The sequence below is a fragment of the Triticum dicoccoides genome, chromosome 3B (assembly GCF_002162155.2).
Source record: "Triticum dicoccoides isolate Atlit2015 ecotype Zavitan chromosome 3B, WEW_v2.0, whole genome shotgun sequence".
NCBI classification, from domain to species: domain Eukaryota; kingdom Viridiplantae; phylum Streptophyta; class Magnoliopsida; order Poales; family Poaceae; genus Triticum; species Triticum dicoccoides.
This window is the reverse complement of record NC_041385.1, coordinates 729591062-729605909: the sequence shown is the minus strand read 5'-3', so window position 1 is coordinate 729605909 and position 14848 is coordinate 729591062. Positions and strand designations below refer to the sequence as shown.

The 14848-nt window shown below is 43.3% G+C and overlaps 2 protein-coding genes and 1 long non-coding RNA gene across 5 annotated transcripts; 1 reads left to right on the top strand and 2 right to left on the bottom strand.

The window, feature by feature from the left end:
* Positions 1-579: 579 nt before the first annotated feature.
* LOC119281973 lies at positions 580-3413 on the bottom strand. The gene is made up of 3 exons (XR_005138593.1): positions 3133-3413; positions 1484-1630; positions 580-827 (listed from the first exon to the last, which is right to left on the bottom strand). It is a non-coding gene; the product is annotated as an uncharacterized LOC119281973 (long non-coding RNA).
* A 2469-nt stretch (positions 3414-5882) lies between these two features.
* LOC119278133 (protein CPR-5-like) lies at positions 5883-10017 on the top strand. Of its 3 annotated transcripts, none has more exons than XR_005137606.1 (6): positions 5883-6146; positions 6895-6951; positions 7043-7078; positions 7158-7826; positions 7920-8661; positions 9886-10017. XR_005137606.1 is itself a non-coding variant. In XM_037559489.1 (5 exons), the coding sequence occupies exons 1-5, from the start codon at positions 5898-5900 to the stop codon at positions 8484-8486; spliced, it is 1578 nt and encodes a 525-aa protein (XP_037415386.1). In that variant the 5' UTR covers positions 5883-5897; the 3' UTR covers positions 8487-8999. The 3 variants fall into 3 exon arrangements, 1 of the variants encoding a protein (XP_037415386.1); XR_005137607.1 differs by lacking the exon at positions 9886-10017 and adding an exon at positions 8854-8999; XM_037559489.1 differs by lacking the exon at positions 9886-10017 and having other exon boundaries at positions 7920-8999.
* LOC119278134 lies at positions 9686-11465 on the bottom strand. The gene is made up of 3 exons (XM_037559490.1): positions 10999-11465; positions 10148-10357; positions 9686-10014 (listed from the first exon to the last, which is right to left on the bottom strand). Exons 1-3 carry the CDS (start codon positions 11315-11317, stop codon positions 9908-9910), a joined length of 636 nt encoding a protein of 211 aa, XP_037415387.1. The 5' UTR covers positions 11318-11465; the 3' UTR covers positions 9686-9907.
* Between the last annotated feature and the right edge of the window lie 3383 nt (positions 11466-14848).

Genomic DNA, 14848 nt, shown 5'->3' with positions numbered 1-14848 from the left:
GGCAAATCCCATTTTCTGAACGACTAGTAAGAATGCACGTGCAACGCACGTAATATTATAATCTTATATGACAATTATAAAAATATTTCCTTCATTCACTAATATAATATGTTTTTGAATGTATTAATATAGACTACATACCGATTGCAATAAGTGAACAAACACACTAAAACATGTCTATATACATCGCATTCACGAACCACAGTTCAAAAACCAGTATGTAGACAAAGAGGAAACCAAATAAACAGAAAAAGAATTGAACTTTGTACGTGCCTTTATTCTTTTCTTCTCGTATCTATGAATTTCACATGCAGTTCTCCTCCATGGTTTTAAAAAAATGCTGAGAAATGACTAAATAACTCATGAAAGCCCAGAACTCATCCAACATGATCTTCTCAAAGGACATAAAAGGATGACTATAATCTCCAACTCATTGTTGGCAATGGTCTTAAATGTAATTAGTATAGCAGTGCCAATCTCATGTCATGTCTCCTGAGGAACTTCTTCCATCCTTGCTTGAAGAATAGACCGTCGAGTGAGGTGTCATAAACGGTCATCCTGAAGCTTTCTTTGCCCAATCTTAGTCTTGCCTTTCGGGGTGTCCAAACAAGAGGCAACTTCTTTTGGAATTTTCTAGGTGGCACGTAATGTACACACAAAAAAAATGTGTGAGGACCCCAGTTAGAAAACTGTGGAGAAACAAAAACTGAGGAAATAGTGAAAACATACATACCATCATCTGTACTTCGGCGTTAGTCCTAGTAAAGCGGTGTATGAAGGACGGCCATGTGACCCATGGCAGAGCGGCAATACGTTGCACAATTTACCTTGGCATAATAACAATTAGCTAATTGTACTGTGTATGGCAAAATACAAGACGAAATTGGGAAAATACACAACAAATATGTCCCAAAAAAGGACCAGCCACTCTGTGAACCGAGTTTCGAAAACAATTGACAACTTTGAAACTTTCAGCTAGAATACCGATTAATGGAGCTAGAATACCGATTAATGGACAAATTGTAGCAACACAAAAAATGAAATGAAAGTTCTAGGATAGGCGAAGCGCTGCGAGCATGTATGTAGCTCTCAGCATAAAAAACAGTCAGAAATTCCTACGTGTATCAATCTAGTTTGGAACACCCTACTCTGAATTTTCATTGGAGCAAGAGCACTGCTATGTTTTCGCGGTCAAGCTAAAATCTGCCCCTTAGAAAGCGGCAAGTAGCCAATGGAAACACATAGCATAGCTGATCAACAAACATGTCATTTTATCTACTAATACATTCAAGCATCAGTCGAATTGGCAAATTGACAATACAGAGAATGACAAGATTGGTAAATGAATAGTCATTTCTCTTAGTTCTTTTCAGGCTCATCTGGTTTGACAGTCTGGCAAATGAGCAGTTCATCAACAACAGTAATACCAAACCCATATCCATCTCACCGTCCTTAAGCAGGAACAGGGAGCATGCCAACTTACCTTGGGAAGATAAAAAAGAAAGGAAAGGATGCAGGTCGAGGGAAGGTTCTAGGTGATGCTGATGGAAATGGGCTTGATCTCCTTCAGTGCAGTGGAGATGGCAGTGCCAATTCGTTCGCGTGCATCATCCATATTTCTCACCAATGCCTACAATTTATGGAATAAGATCATATCATTGAAAAAAAACAAATAGACTGAAGAAAGAATACAGTAAGGACAGATTTTTTTTGAGGAAATATGACTAAAAACATTGATTGACCAAGAGAAAAAAAACAAGAGGGTCTGAAGACTGATATATAACTAAAATCTCAGAACTAAAAGACTGAAGAATGATGCATTTTTTGTCCTAACACTTTTACATTCAGTCAAGGAAGTGTTCTGATATCTAGATACAACAGATGGATACCCTGTCCCGCATCATGCGTTCATGCGTGTCGATCTGTAGCGATGGCGTCGTTGCCATGATCGTCCCTTCCATAGATCCAACTTGTCAAAGCCGGATTCATGCAGATCGAGGTCACCATCATCGGATTCGTGCAGATCGAGCTCATGTTCACCAAATCCGTGCACATCCAACTTCCATATACCTATTGACAATGATATAAATTCTTGTCCTTTTCTGACTGTTTTTCTGAAGCACAACATTTAGTTATATCCTTGTTGTCAAAGTGAAATTGCAGATTATGCCTCTTCTATATGCGTTCCTAATAGCTTAGACTGGCCCCATTACTCTCCTTGTAATTGTAAGGAATCTGTTTAGTCTTGCAAGTTGCTCTTTCCAATATACAACCGTGCTGTTATGAATATTTATTTGCTTCATATACCATACATTTTGTTTTTCGTAATGCAACAATTGTTTGTGCTGTAACTAACATGTTTGAAGTAGAAATTATTGTTTCCCATGCACCCATTACATTTTCCTAACACTAATAATATACTTCTTTGCTTGTGAACAAAAAAATTGGATAGAATTTACATATCTACGTGAGAATAGTATAATTGACTATTTATTTTTCACACTGGATCAATTATTCCTTGTCTTGCACCTATTCTTAAATTTTGCAGTGTAGTTTGTTGCTTCCTGGGTTTCTATATTCTCAGAAAATTTTCAGCATGTATCACTGGTATTGCTGTAGAGTCCATTTCTATCCTGGAAAGCATGCATTCTAAAGCGTAAACATGCATTTCCTTACCTGCCCCGCTCTTGGCCATCTACCAGCTGCGTGTTTGCAAGGGATTGAGGCTGCACACCCCATCTGAACAACCCATGGCTGCTGTTGATTTAGGTGATTTCCCTGCATAACTTTTTGTTTGTCTAGGGCTCTGGGCCACAACTTTTTGGTTGATTCATTCAACATTATAGCTGCATAGAATCAATGAACTCAGGGCATTAACGGATTTCTCCCCGATTGGAATGTTCAGACCATCAAAAGAGAGAATGAAAAACTTTGTGAGCATAAAAACAAACACTTGGTGGGAAGGTTTTTTTGGATTATCCTATTTATGCTAGATCTGAGGCATGAATCAACAAAAAAAATGCTTATGCGCTAACGCAAGAATCCCAGCTTATTCCACCGTATGGTATAGTGGGCGAGACAATTTATTAATCTTCTCTCGGCTTCAAGGAAGAAAAGAATGAAACTACTAACCTTTCTCTGGCCAGCGGGCAGAGGGCATGGATTGGATTGGTGTTGTGCATGTCCCGCGGCGGGAGGAAGGAGGAGCTGGCATCAGGGAGCACGACGACAGCAGGGAAGTCCATGTCGCGGCATGCCGGAAGCCAAAGGAACGCGCCGCCTTCACGCACGCGCCCTCCACCCCACAGCCGCCATGGCGCCGTCGCGCCCCCGTGCCACAAGGGACGGCTCCCTCAGCTTCGCTGCCGTGCCTTGCCAGCAGCGTCGTGTCCCTGGACGCCTGTTGCAGTCGGTGCTGCCGCCGATTGTCGAGGAAGGAGAGGGACCCCGCCGCCGACGACGAAGGCCAAGCCCGCTGCGTCCTGTGCCGCCGCTGCTGCTGCTACTCGATGGAGGAGAGGGACCACGCCGCCCGTCGACATAGGCTGAGCCCCTGCGCCCCGCTCCGCTGCCGCTGCTCGAGGGAGGAGGGTCATGCGCCGTCGCCCGTCCGGCGTGTGGGTTTTATTTTAGCGAGGGGCGGTGGCGATAGGTGCGGGGAGGCAAGGGCTAGAAGAGATGCAATCACGGGGAAGTTAGCGATTACATTTGCGTGATTGTAGGAACGTCGGACGCGCAGGTGGAATATTCTCTGCAGGTGAAGCACGATCAGCTAATGGAAATTGCTACGTGCACACCATAGAGGTATTAGATCAACGATGGCTGTTAGATTCAGATTTGTGGGGCTAATTGTGCGGTGGTGAATGAGTCGTCCGATGTGCTGGGGGTAATTGTGGGGTGCACTTAAGAAAGTTCTTGTTGTCAAAGTGAAATTGCAGATTATGCCTCTTCTATATGCGTTCCTAATAGCTTAGACTGGCCCCATTACTCTCCTTGTAATTGTAAGGAATCTGTTTAGTCTTGCAAGTTGCTCTTTCCAATATACAACCGTGCTGTTATGAATATTTATTTGCTTCATATACCATACATTTTGTTTTTCGTAATGCAACAATTGTTTGTGCTGTAACTAACATGTTTGAAGTAGAAATTATTGTTTCCCATGCACCCATTACATTTTCCTAACACTAATAATATACTTCTTTGCTTGTGAACAAAAAAATTGGATAGAATTTACATATCTACGTGAGAATAGTATAATTGACTATTTATTTTTCACACTGGATCAATTATTCCTTGTCTTGCACCTATTCTTAAATTTTGCAGTGTAGTTTGTTGCTTCTTGGGTTTCTATATTCTCAGAAAATTTTCAGCATGTATCACTGGTATTGCTGTAGAGTCCATTTCTATCCTGGAAAGCATGCATTCTAAAGCGTAAACATGCATTTCCTTACCTGCCCCGCTCTTGGCCATCTACCAGCTGCGTGTTTGCAAGGGATTGAGGCCGCACACCCCATCTGAACAACCCATGGCTGCTGTTGATTTAGGTTATTTCCCTGCATAACTTTTTGTTTGTCTAGGGCTCTGGGCCATAACTTTTTGGTTGATTCATTCAACATTATAGCTGCATAGAATCAATGAACTCAGGGCATTAACAGATTTCTCCCCGATTGGAATGTTCAGACCATCAAAAGAGAGAATGAAAAACTTTGTGAGCATAAAAACAAACACTTGGTGGGAAGGTTTTTTTTGGATTATCCTATTTATGCTAGATCTGAGGCATGAATCAACAAAAAAAATGCTTATGCGCTAACGCAAGAATCCCAGCTTATTCCACCGTATGGTATAGTGGGCGAGACAATTTATTAATCTTCTCTCGGCTTCAAGAAAGAAAAGAATGAAACTACTAACCTTTCTCTGGCCAGCGGGCAGAGGGCATGGATTGGATTGGTGTTGTGCATGTCCCGCGGCGGGAGGAAGGAGGAGCTGGCATCAGGGAGCACGACGACAGCAGGGAAGTCCATGTCGCGGCATGCTGGAAGCCAAAGGAACGCGCCGCCTTCACGCACGCGCCCTCCACCCACAGCCGCCATGGCGCCGTCGCGCCCCCGTGCCACAAGGGCCGGCTCCCTCAGCTTCGCTGCCGTGCCTTGCCAGCAGCGCCGTGTCCCTGGACGCCTGTTGCAGTCGGTGCTGCCGCCGATGGTCGAGGAAGGAGAGGGACCCCGCCGCCGCCGACGAAGGCCGAGCCCGCTGCGTCCTGTGCCGCTGCCGCTGCTGCTACTTGATGGAGGAGAGGGACCACGCCGCCCGTCGACATAGGCTGAGCCCCTGCGCCCCGCTCCGCTGCCGCTGCTCGAGGGAGGAGGGTCATGCGCCGTCGCCCGTCCGGCGTGTGGGTTTTATTTTAGCGAGGGGCGGTGGCGATAGGTGCGGGGAGGCAAGGGCTAGAAGAGATGCAATCACTGGGAAGTTAGCGATTACATTTGCGTGATTGTAGGAATGTCGGACGCGTAGGTGGAATATTCTCTGCAGGTGAAGCACGATCAGCCAATGGAAATTGCTACGTGCACACCATAGAGGTATTAGATCAACGATGGCTGTTAGATTCAGATTTGTGGGGCTAATCGTGCGGTGGTGAATGAGTCGTCCGATGTGCTGGGGGTAATTGTGGGGTGCACTTAAAAAAGTTCTTGTTGGATTGTTTAATAGTAGTGGAGATGGAGAAAATCCAACGGCTAATTCAGCCCAACCGCCACGCATATATATCCGTTTTGTTTTGTTTACTCCCACGCCGCTTCGTTTTCGTTCTTGTCGGCCGTTCCCCATCCATCTCCATCCAGATCGCGGAACCCCATTTGACTACTACCGGCTTCCCGGGACCCCCTCTCCCCTCCGGGATGGACGACGGGCCCGGCCTCGCCGGCGAGCCCGCCCCCGCGTCCTCGTCGGCATCCTCTTCCGGCTCGCGGGCCTCCCGGCCGCGCAAGGGGGTGCGGCTCCGCCCGCTGCGGCGGCGGCGCGGTCCGGCGCCCGCCGCACTGGCTTCTCGGGGCGGCGACGGCGAACGCGAAGATAATGGCGGCGGCGCCGCGCAGGACGACCTCGCGCTGCCACTGGGGATGTCATTCGCGGCCGTTCTCGCGCGGGTACGTGCTCTGCCGGGCCGTGGTACACATTAAAGTTTCGATTTTTGCTTGGTATACTACATGGTTGCGCGAGTCCAGCATTTGTAGCATTTCTTTAAAACTACTTATATGGTGCCTTTACACACACCTGATAAGTTCCTAGTATCATCATCTTTTGGTTTTGAGGTTTGCACATTTGTAATTGTACTGCACCAGTGCATATGCTGTAAAACCTCCTAGTCAACATAGAAACCTGAAGAAATGTTTGCACCGTTAAGGATAGTTTCATGGAACAAAAGTTTAATGTGCCTATTGGAAGGAGAACTTCCTTCTGCAAACTGCAGCAAAAAAATAAAGGAAAAATGGACTGTTTACTTGTAGAATTAAAGATGAAATAGCATGGGGTATAATGTTGGCGAACCGTGGCTGCTTGTCCGGTTGAGGACAGCTTGTCAATTTAGTGCAACATCTGCTATTGGTTCCAAGATTCGAGTTGTTATTAATTTCCATATCTGTGGTGAACGCTAAATGCTCTAAAATTGAACTGTTGAATTTGCTAGCCTTTCTGTCCTCCACCTCGCTTATCAATCATTCAACTTATGCATGTCATTCATCGTGTTTTCATCCCACAACTGCACACTTGTTCTCTTTAGTAAACGATACATTGTACTCACCTGCGTACCACTACACATTTGCGTTTCATGATCATTTTGTTAAATGATCTACCTTATTGGTCAGAGTAATAAGGAGGTACCTTCCTTGATCACAGGTTATAAATTCAACCAATGATTCAGGAGAAAGATTGCATCCTGTCATCCTTTCCAAGGTACATGATTTCTAATTTAGCGATAAGTTCTGTAAACCATTAAAAAAAAGGGTGTCTCAATGACTCAAATCGAGCTGGATTCAAAATGCAGATCTGTACCTCAGCAGTGAGGGAATCTTTGGCAAATGTAAGCATGGTTCTCTTTTTCTTGGAGCTCACTTTTCTGCTGACATTCCTTGTATATCTTTTACTTATCAGTTGTATAGACATATGGTGACAGGTTTGACAGTTTCATGAGAAATTTTGAGAATTCATTTAGCAGCACATTGAGGACGCTTCATCGTATTAATGAGATACCTGTCTATGAGAGAAGTCCTACTCCTGAATACTCTTCTACGCATGGAGGCTCTGGGGCTGTAGAAAACTCGAGCGCTGCTGATCTGCAAAATCATACAAAAGAAATCGAGCAGGACCTCATGAACTCTGTAGAAAGTCAAGTTGTTCTTTATGCCAGAGACAATCGACAGCTGGCTGATCGTCCTCATAGCAGATCCTCTCGTGAGGCTGATCGGTGCATTCTCAGTGCTTTTGAGAGATCTGTGAAGGAGCAGGCTCGCTCAAACGAGCTCAAGGAATGTGAGATTAGTCTTAGCATGAGAAAGCTGCAGCTGAAACAGTCTGAATTAGCTCTTAGCTCCTCCTCGCACATGTTAGAGAAGATTAAGTTGTCGTTGGGTTTTCAGAAAGCTTCCTTCCAAGGGGAGAAATTCAAGACTCAGATGCAGGACTCAAGGCACGCAGAAATCCTGAGGACTCTTATAGATTTCCTTGTTAGTGCAGTGGTAATTATGTCAGTGTGTTTTGCTTATGGAACTTATGTTCACTCGTACCAACGGATAACTGATGTTACAGCAGCTTGTTCAGCTGCTTCAAGGGTACGTTCATGTACCTTATCGCTCAAAATTACTCTTGATAAGTTTCATTGTTAATCAGAAGCTTCTCACTTTCTCTTTTCCCACCTCATACAGGGATCTAAATCTTGGTGGGTGCCAAATTCAGTGTCAAACTTCAATTCTGGCTTGCAGTTCGTCAGATGTCATGTGATAGCAGCAACACGTATGTGCTTTGGCATAGTAATGATTGTGGCAATTGCTTGGTTAGCATCCCAGCGTTCTGCACTGACTGGATCAAATATGCCTATAACTTTCAATTTCATTTTGTTGGGAGTAATTTGCGGCTTTGCTGGAAGGTTTTGTGCCAACACTCTAGGCGGTGATGGAAATATCTGGCTTGTATGGTGGGAAGTCCTTTGTTCCATCCATTTACTCGGAAACTGTTATCCATCTGTTATGTACCATGTTCTTCATGGTCCCATATCAATAACTCACAGCAAGAATGGTGTGGGGTTGCCGTACTGGGTTCGCCGGTGCATATTTTATGCTGCGCTGGGGCTTGTTATCCCGGTCTTGACTGGCTTACTTCCATTTGCTTCTCTCTCTGACTGGAGGGACCATTTTTCTGAAGAGATAAAATCCTTCTTTGTTGGTGACGAAGAAATAAACCTTTTGGACTTCTGGAGGAGTAAGATATGTTGAATTTGATGTTTGCCTCAGAATTTTATCTTTGGAGAAGGAGACTTTGGATGGGGTTGATGGCATTGTTGAACCATACAGGAAGAATAGTTGAAGCCTTGAAGGTATCAATGCTTGCAGTCAGGCGGTGCAAGCTTCTTCGTTGTAGTGAACTTGTGACCTTGCACTCAGATGTCAGGTATCAATGCTTCAGTTTGCCGTATATATTTTTGTTTTCAAGGTGCAAGGTCACAGTATAGTGTTAAGAGTGCAGACCGGTTAACTGCCACCTGTGTCGTAGTTATGTTTGTTTAATCTTTCTCCTGGAATGATGCTTTTCTTGCCTCACTTGTTAAGAGTGCAGACCAGTTGACTACCACCTTTATTGTAGTTATGCTCTTCTAATCTTTCTCCTGGAATGGCGTTTTTCTTGCCTCAGTTGTGCAATCTTTTTGCTCATCACTGTCAATATCAAGAGATGTAGTTCCTCTACTGTTGACCGCTTACGGCTAAACTGTTTATGCTGCCATTGTTTTAGCTGTATGCTTGTATGTATGATCCTCAACTATTTTAGATGCAAAGCTCAAAAGTATGCACAATTATGTGTTCTGCTGAACATACTAGGCATTTATTTTCTCTCATTTGCATATAGTTTGTCTTTTTTTTTCTCCCACTCATGTACACAATTGTTAACCCCAAATATTATAATTTAATAAGAATTATCGGCTATTAATAACTGTAGTGAAATACTCCGTAACATAATATAAGACCTTTTTTGACACAGTCATAGTGTAAAAAAACGTCTTGTATTATGTTACGGAGGGAGTACTGCTGAATCTTTGAGTTGATCTCATAAAGATGCAGCAGTTGATGTAGTACTTGAGAAGTACATTTCTGTTTTGATTATAAAAACTCCTTCCAAAAATATTAGGAATATTAATTTTATCTCAACTCATTTTAAAAAGTCGACCAAGTTTATAGAAAGATATCAATATCTACTATGCTAAATAAATACACTATGTAAAGATTTTTCATGATGTATGTATTGATACTGGTATTGTAGCTGTTGATAGCTTTTTCTATGAAATTGCTCAACAAGACCAACATGACATATTTTGGGAAGGAGGCAAATGCACTGGTTACTGATTTGACCACCATTAGCAGATTACATCATTTTGCACCGATTATATCATCTTGGACCACCATTAGCAGATTTTCTGGCATCATACAAACACACCAATGTAAACAAGAAATACTAAATCTTACAACGGTTGCAACTGGCACTTGATACAAACCTGAAACTATGGCTCCAGACCAATCTACACATCTACACATAGCTTTAAGCCTTATCCATGTCAGTTCACATAATCTTAGCTCTGCGAGTTGTTTCGAGTAACCAAGACTTGTGACACAAAAGTCTCAGTCTGCAGGATAGATTCGGCATATCACCGGACTCTCTTGCATGGGAGTGAGGTGACCATCTCCTCATCTCGTGCCCGCTTTCCATGCCCGTTGATGAAGCTGCAGGAGAATTTGACTGGCTGCTGTGTTTCTGCTCAATTGGTTGATCATCCAATGCAAGAACAACCAAATAAGGAAGAGTTCAGATTTCAGGATATGATGTATTCAATTTACGAATATGAATGATCAAGTTAAGAGACTGAACTTCGGCTGTTATAACTCACCTGAGTTGTAGTCTACTTGTTTGATCCTCTTACATGGAGTCATATCGTCCAACCTGAGTCTTCTCTTCAAACCAAGGGTGATCTCATCACTAAGTAGCTCCTCACTAGATTTTGAAAGAGCCGAGCTGTTGTGTTGGAGCTTGCTCTTCTTGGAACAATTTTCTGTCTCCAACCCAGACTTACGCTTCGAGGACTGAAGAACTCTAGGATCTAACAGAAATATCATGCGCAGATTCAGATTAAAATTATGTCAGAATATCTCTTTGCATTAAGCTTTTTTATCGAGTGCAGCATAACAACATTTGTCTAGCACTATGCACATACTATGTAACGCAGCTTTGCCACAAGTGTCGGAAACTCCGTATAGCCCACAGATGCCAAATATCAGACGCATAGTACCGAAATCAGTAGGAGTAGAGTTGAGTTGGAAAATAGCAGACTGCATTAGGGCAGTTCAATAGTATCTCAAATGCCCTTGCTAGAATATCAGGAAGAGTAGAGTTTCTAATACCCCTGATCTGATATGCTTCCAACTTGCTCAAATAAGGTGCTACTATATCTCTGGACCCTCATTATCGTGTACTACTGCTAATATTTGATGAAACTGGCTCAAAACTCAATCAAGCTTTGGAACCTGAACAACATATATAGAGAATCAGAGATCAACAGGTCGCACGATGTACTTCCACAGCCGCAATGGACAGATTAAATGTCACAAAGCGAACATGTATCTTCCATCCTGCTCTTTATCTCAAGTAGTGCCATGAATCATGAAGCCGGGGTTCCTCAAGAACACGGCAGCACCGCAAGAATCATTGAATAGTAGTAGTACTATAAGAAGAGAGGCGCACCTGGGCGTGGTGGCGAAGGCGCGGGCCTGCCGCGGACGGCGACGGGCGCGGCGGGGTCGGCGCCGGTGGGCAGCCCGCGCGCGGCGAAGAAGGCGAGGAGCGCGCCCCAGGTGACCGCCGTGGAGACGTGGTCGGGGCCGCGGCTGATGAAGTAGCTGTTGAGGCGGACGCTGGCGGGGTCAAGCCCCAGCGCGCGGCCCGCCAGGGCGAGGTCCACCCCGCCGCCTCCGTCGACCGCGATGGCCGCCGACTCTGGCGCGGCGTCGGGCGGCGAGGGAGACCGGCGCAGGTGCACGGTCCGGAGCGGCGGCGTAGGCATCACCTTCGATTCTTCTTGGATGCTCGTACGCAGCTGGTACGATCGGGGAGAGAGAGGAACAACGGCGAACACTCTGGTTGCTTTGGCTCTGCTGCTAGTGCTGGTGCTGGCGCGGATTCTTGCGGTGATTTCTGGATGTGTCGCCGCGGCGCGGCGCGGTTGGTAGTCGGATACGGGCTCTCGCTAAGGCAGGGTCCCGGCTTGTAGCAGGCTTCGGCCCTTGGTCCCCGCTCTCATCTTGGCCCATTATACTCACACATAGGAGTACTATTTTTTTGCGGGTGAACTCACACATACTTAATGCAAATATTTTTCTAAAAAAAAACTTAATGCAAATATTGAACGCTTTCTAAATATTAATAAAAAATGAGCAACTTCTAAAATTATATAAACAGTTTTATATGTGCGTGAACAGCTATTGAACATGTGAATACTTCCGCTTTAATTTCTAAACTGAATATAAGACATAAATAGATTCGGAGTATATATATGAAAAAAAGAAGAAGCAAAAGGGCTTAAAGCTCGCTGCAGCTCGCCACTGCCTACCAACCAGAGTCTTCCAGAATCGTACACGGCGGATTTACTCCTTGGCGAGCGAGCGCTTGTTAAGTTATAAACCGAATCGCTGATGTAATCCAGCACGTACACGGCTCGATCAGGCTTTGGCCTCGATCAACATATACGTACGCGGTCTCTCTCCAGAGATGTAGAGAACGCTTCCTAAAATCCTTCAGAGGCAATCATGGGGAAAGGAGCTCGCTCGAACGCAGCTAAAAGGACCGCCGTCGCTTGTGCGGGTGACGGAAAAGAGCAGCAGCGCAAGGCGATGCCGCCGGAGACAAACGCGCAGAAGCTGGCCCGGCTGCGGGCGCTGGTAGCGTTCGGCAAGGCGGCGAACGCGGAAGCCACGCGCTACATCGACATGGAGGAGGAGGAGGTGGTGGAGGAGTACCGGCGGGCGGGCAGACTGCACTGCTACGACCCGGACAACGAGTGGAAGAAGCGCTTCGCCAGAGTCTACAAACTCCACCCGTGCCCGTGCAGCAAGCAAATGGCCGCAGAAATCGAGGAATTCACGTTTTACCTCGAGGAAAACGAGGACGACTTCAGGATGGGGCTTTACTCGTTAATCGGGCCGGGTTATCAATATTAGGGGTTTGTTTTTAGCACGATGAATCTAAGATTACTATGTGGTTGTTTGTGTATGGAGAATTTGATGCGAGATTTTAAGAAAAAACGAGTTTGCGTGATTTTTTTAAAAGTGGGGTTTTCTTGTTACTATTAGTGTATGTTTATACACTTCCTGTTCCTTGTTTGGATTCACAGTCCGTACTGCATACATGCAGAAAAAGAAGTTTTCCCGAAATGTTCCTGGCCACGAGTGCCAGTCCCATGGAAGAAAATTTTGGAGTTGCGCACTCCGGACTTCGCTGTAGGGGAACGTGTGCTACGGAACAAAAAAAGAATACTTCAACGCTTTCTAAAACATTGATTAAAACTGAGCAATTTCTAAAATTACATAAATATTTTCCCAATATTTTTATATATGTGTGAACAGTTTTCCAACATGTGAATGTTTTCACTTTAACATTTAAACTGCATATAAGATGTAATCATAATTTTTCAAATAATATATGTGAAAATAGCACACACAAAAATTGTTGGGCCGCGCCTAAACAGATATATTTGCGAATCCGTTTGGCGAGCTCACCCAGGCTAATTCGAGAGCCGTCTGAAGCGCTGCAAAAAATGGGTTACCATAACTCAGTCCCATTTAGTGCATATACTTATTTTTTTTTTAAAAAAATGCATGTATTTTAAAAAGTAGATAATTAAGAAAATGAAATAAAACGACGCTTTTAACGCTTCACGTTTATAAGAAAGGAAAACCACATAATTGTTTTTCCAATTTATCCATGTCAATTACTAGATTTGTTACAATTTGTGTTTTTTATAAATCACCAAAAAATGTTTCTAAAAACCAATATTTGGTATCAAAATCCAGAAAAGATGTTCATGTACCACAAAAAATGTGTTAATGTTTATCAGAATAAATGTCCACCTATCCAAGAGAAAACATGAAGAGTTTAATAGTGCTAAAATTATTTCCAAACAATAGAAATTAAATATGAAAAAATAGCACATATGCGAAATATTTTTACCGGATGAGAAAATCAATCTGATGATGTGTTCGAGAATCTAAGAATATGGTTGATAAAGCTAAAGACAAAATAAAGAGTTCTAAACCAGGGATAAACGAAAGCGATTTCATAAAGAAATATTTGTGATTCTGACAACTTAAAAAGGATGATGGGGTTATTTAAACACAACAGGAAAACATCCATAAGATAGGAAAAGGGAAAATCACTTCAACAAATATGCAATTAGCATGTTTTTAGAGTTGTTTAGTCATCCAATCACCCACTCTTGCTTTTAAAGCCACGAGCCATTCGTTACATGTTTATACTAAAACGCCAAGGGCACCAACTTTTTCTATGCCACAAGCTAATAACGAAAAAAGAGTCATAGCACATCTAAACAGTCTCCAGTCTTGACACCTTCCTTTTGGTAGAGGAATTGATTAACACGAGAAGTACGACTGAGAATCTGTGCAAAATAGAACAAACAATTATAGAAGAATTAGTGGCAAATATAGATGATTAAGGGTTCAATATGTGATCAAATACAACTTTAGAACATAGTCACCGTTTGTTTGGAATTGTAGTTCCATTCATACTAGAATCCACCAAATATTTACGGAATTAAAAAACATATAAATCATTTGGGACCAAAATCCCTAGACTTGGATGATATCACTACTAAAATACTTTGATAAAAACTGAAATGTTTAGTTCTCTTGCTATAATTTCCTTAACCAATGCTATATTAAATCTCCCACTAAAGCTTGTATGACACTATAAGTGAATGATGTAAAATTCCAAAAAATGCTGCACAAGAGTTAAGACATCACATAAATACAAAACAACTGATTATGGCTAAAGAAAAAAATCTAATTAGTGTACCATCCCAAAATCTTCTTGTTGATGGGAACCTTCTTAATTAAGATGTAATGGTAGTAAATAAAAGTAGCAGTGTTGGTGCAACATCTTGCCCCCTTGTGTTTTGGAGATTGATGCCAGAAACATTCATGGACTTATTTGTTTACTAGTGCGCACAGAGAGAAATAGTCCATGGAGTTCTGAGAAGAATGCTACATTTTGCCTTGAAGTTCGAAGAACTTCATCAAAGATCATCCGCGTCACAGAGAAGGAAGAGATACATTTCGAGTAAAGAGAGTACCGAGATGATTGTGTGAAGGAATTGACATCTTAAAAATTATTGCTAATGCAAAGAATTTTTCATTCGGTGTGTCAGAAGAAGAATGACTACAGTCTAGAAGATTGAATGCGAAGCGAAGCGGTAGCATTTGTTTCGTTCTTCTTCTTTCTCTTATTTGAGTCATAGGACCACCGTACTATTAAGAGGGGTATATATTCTCGATGCCTAGGTCTGTTGTGATGCTTAGCGTAA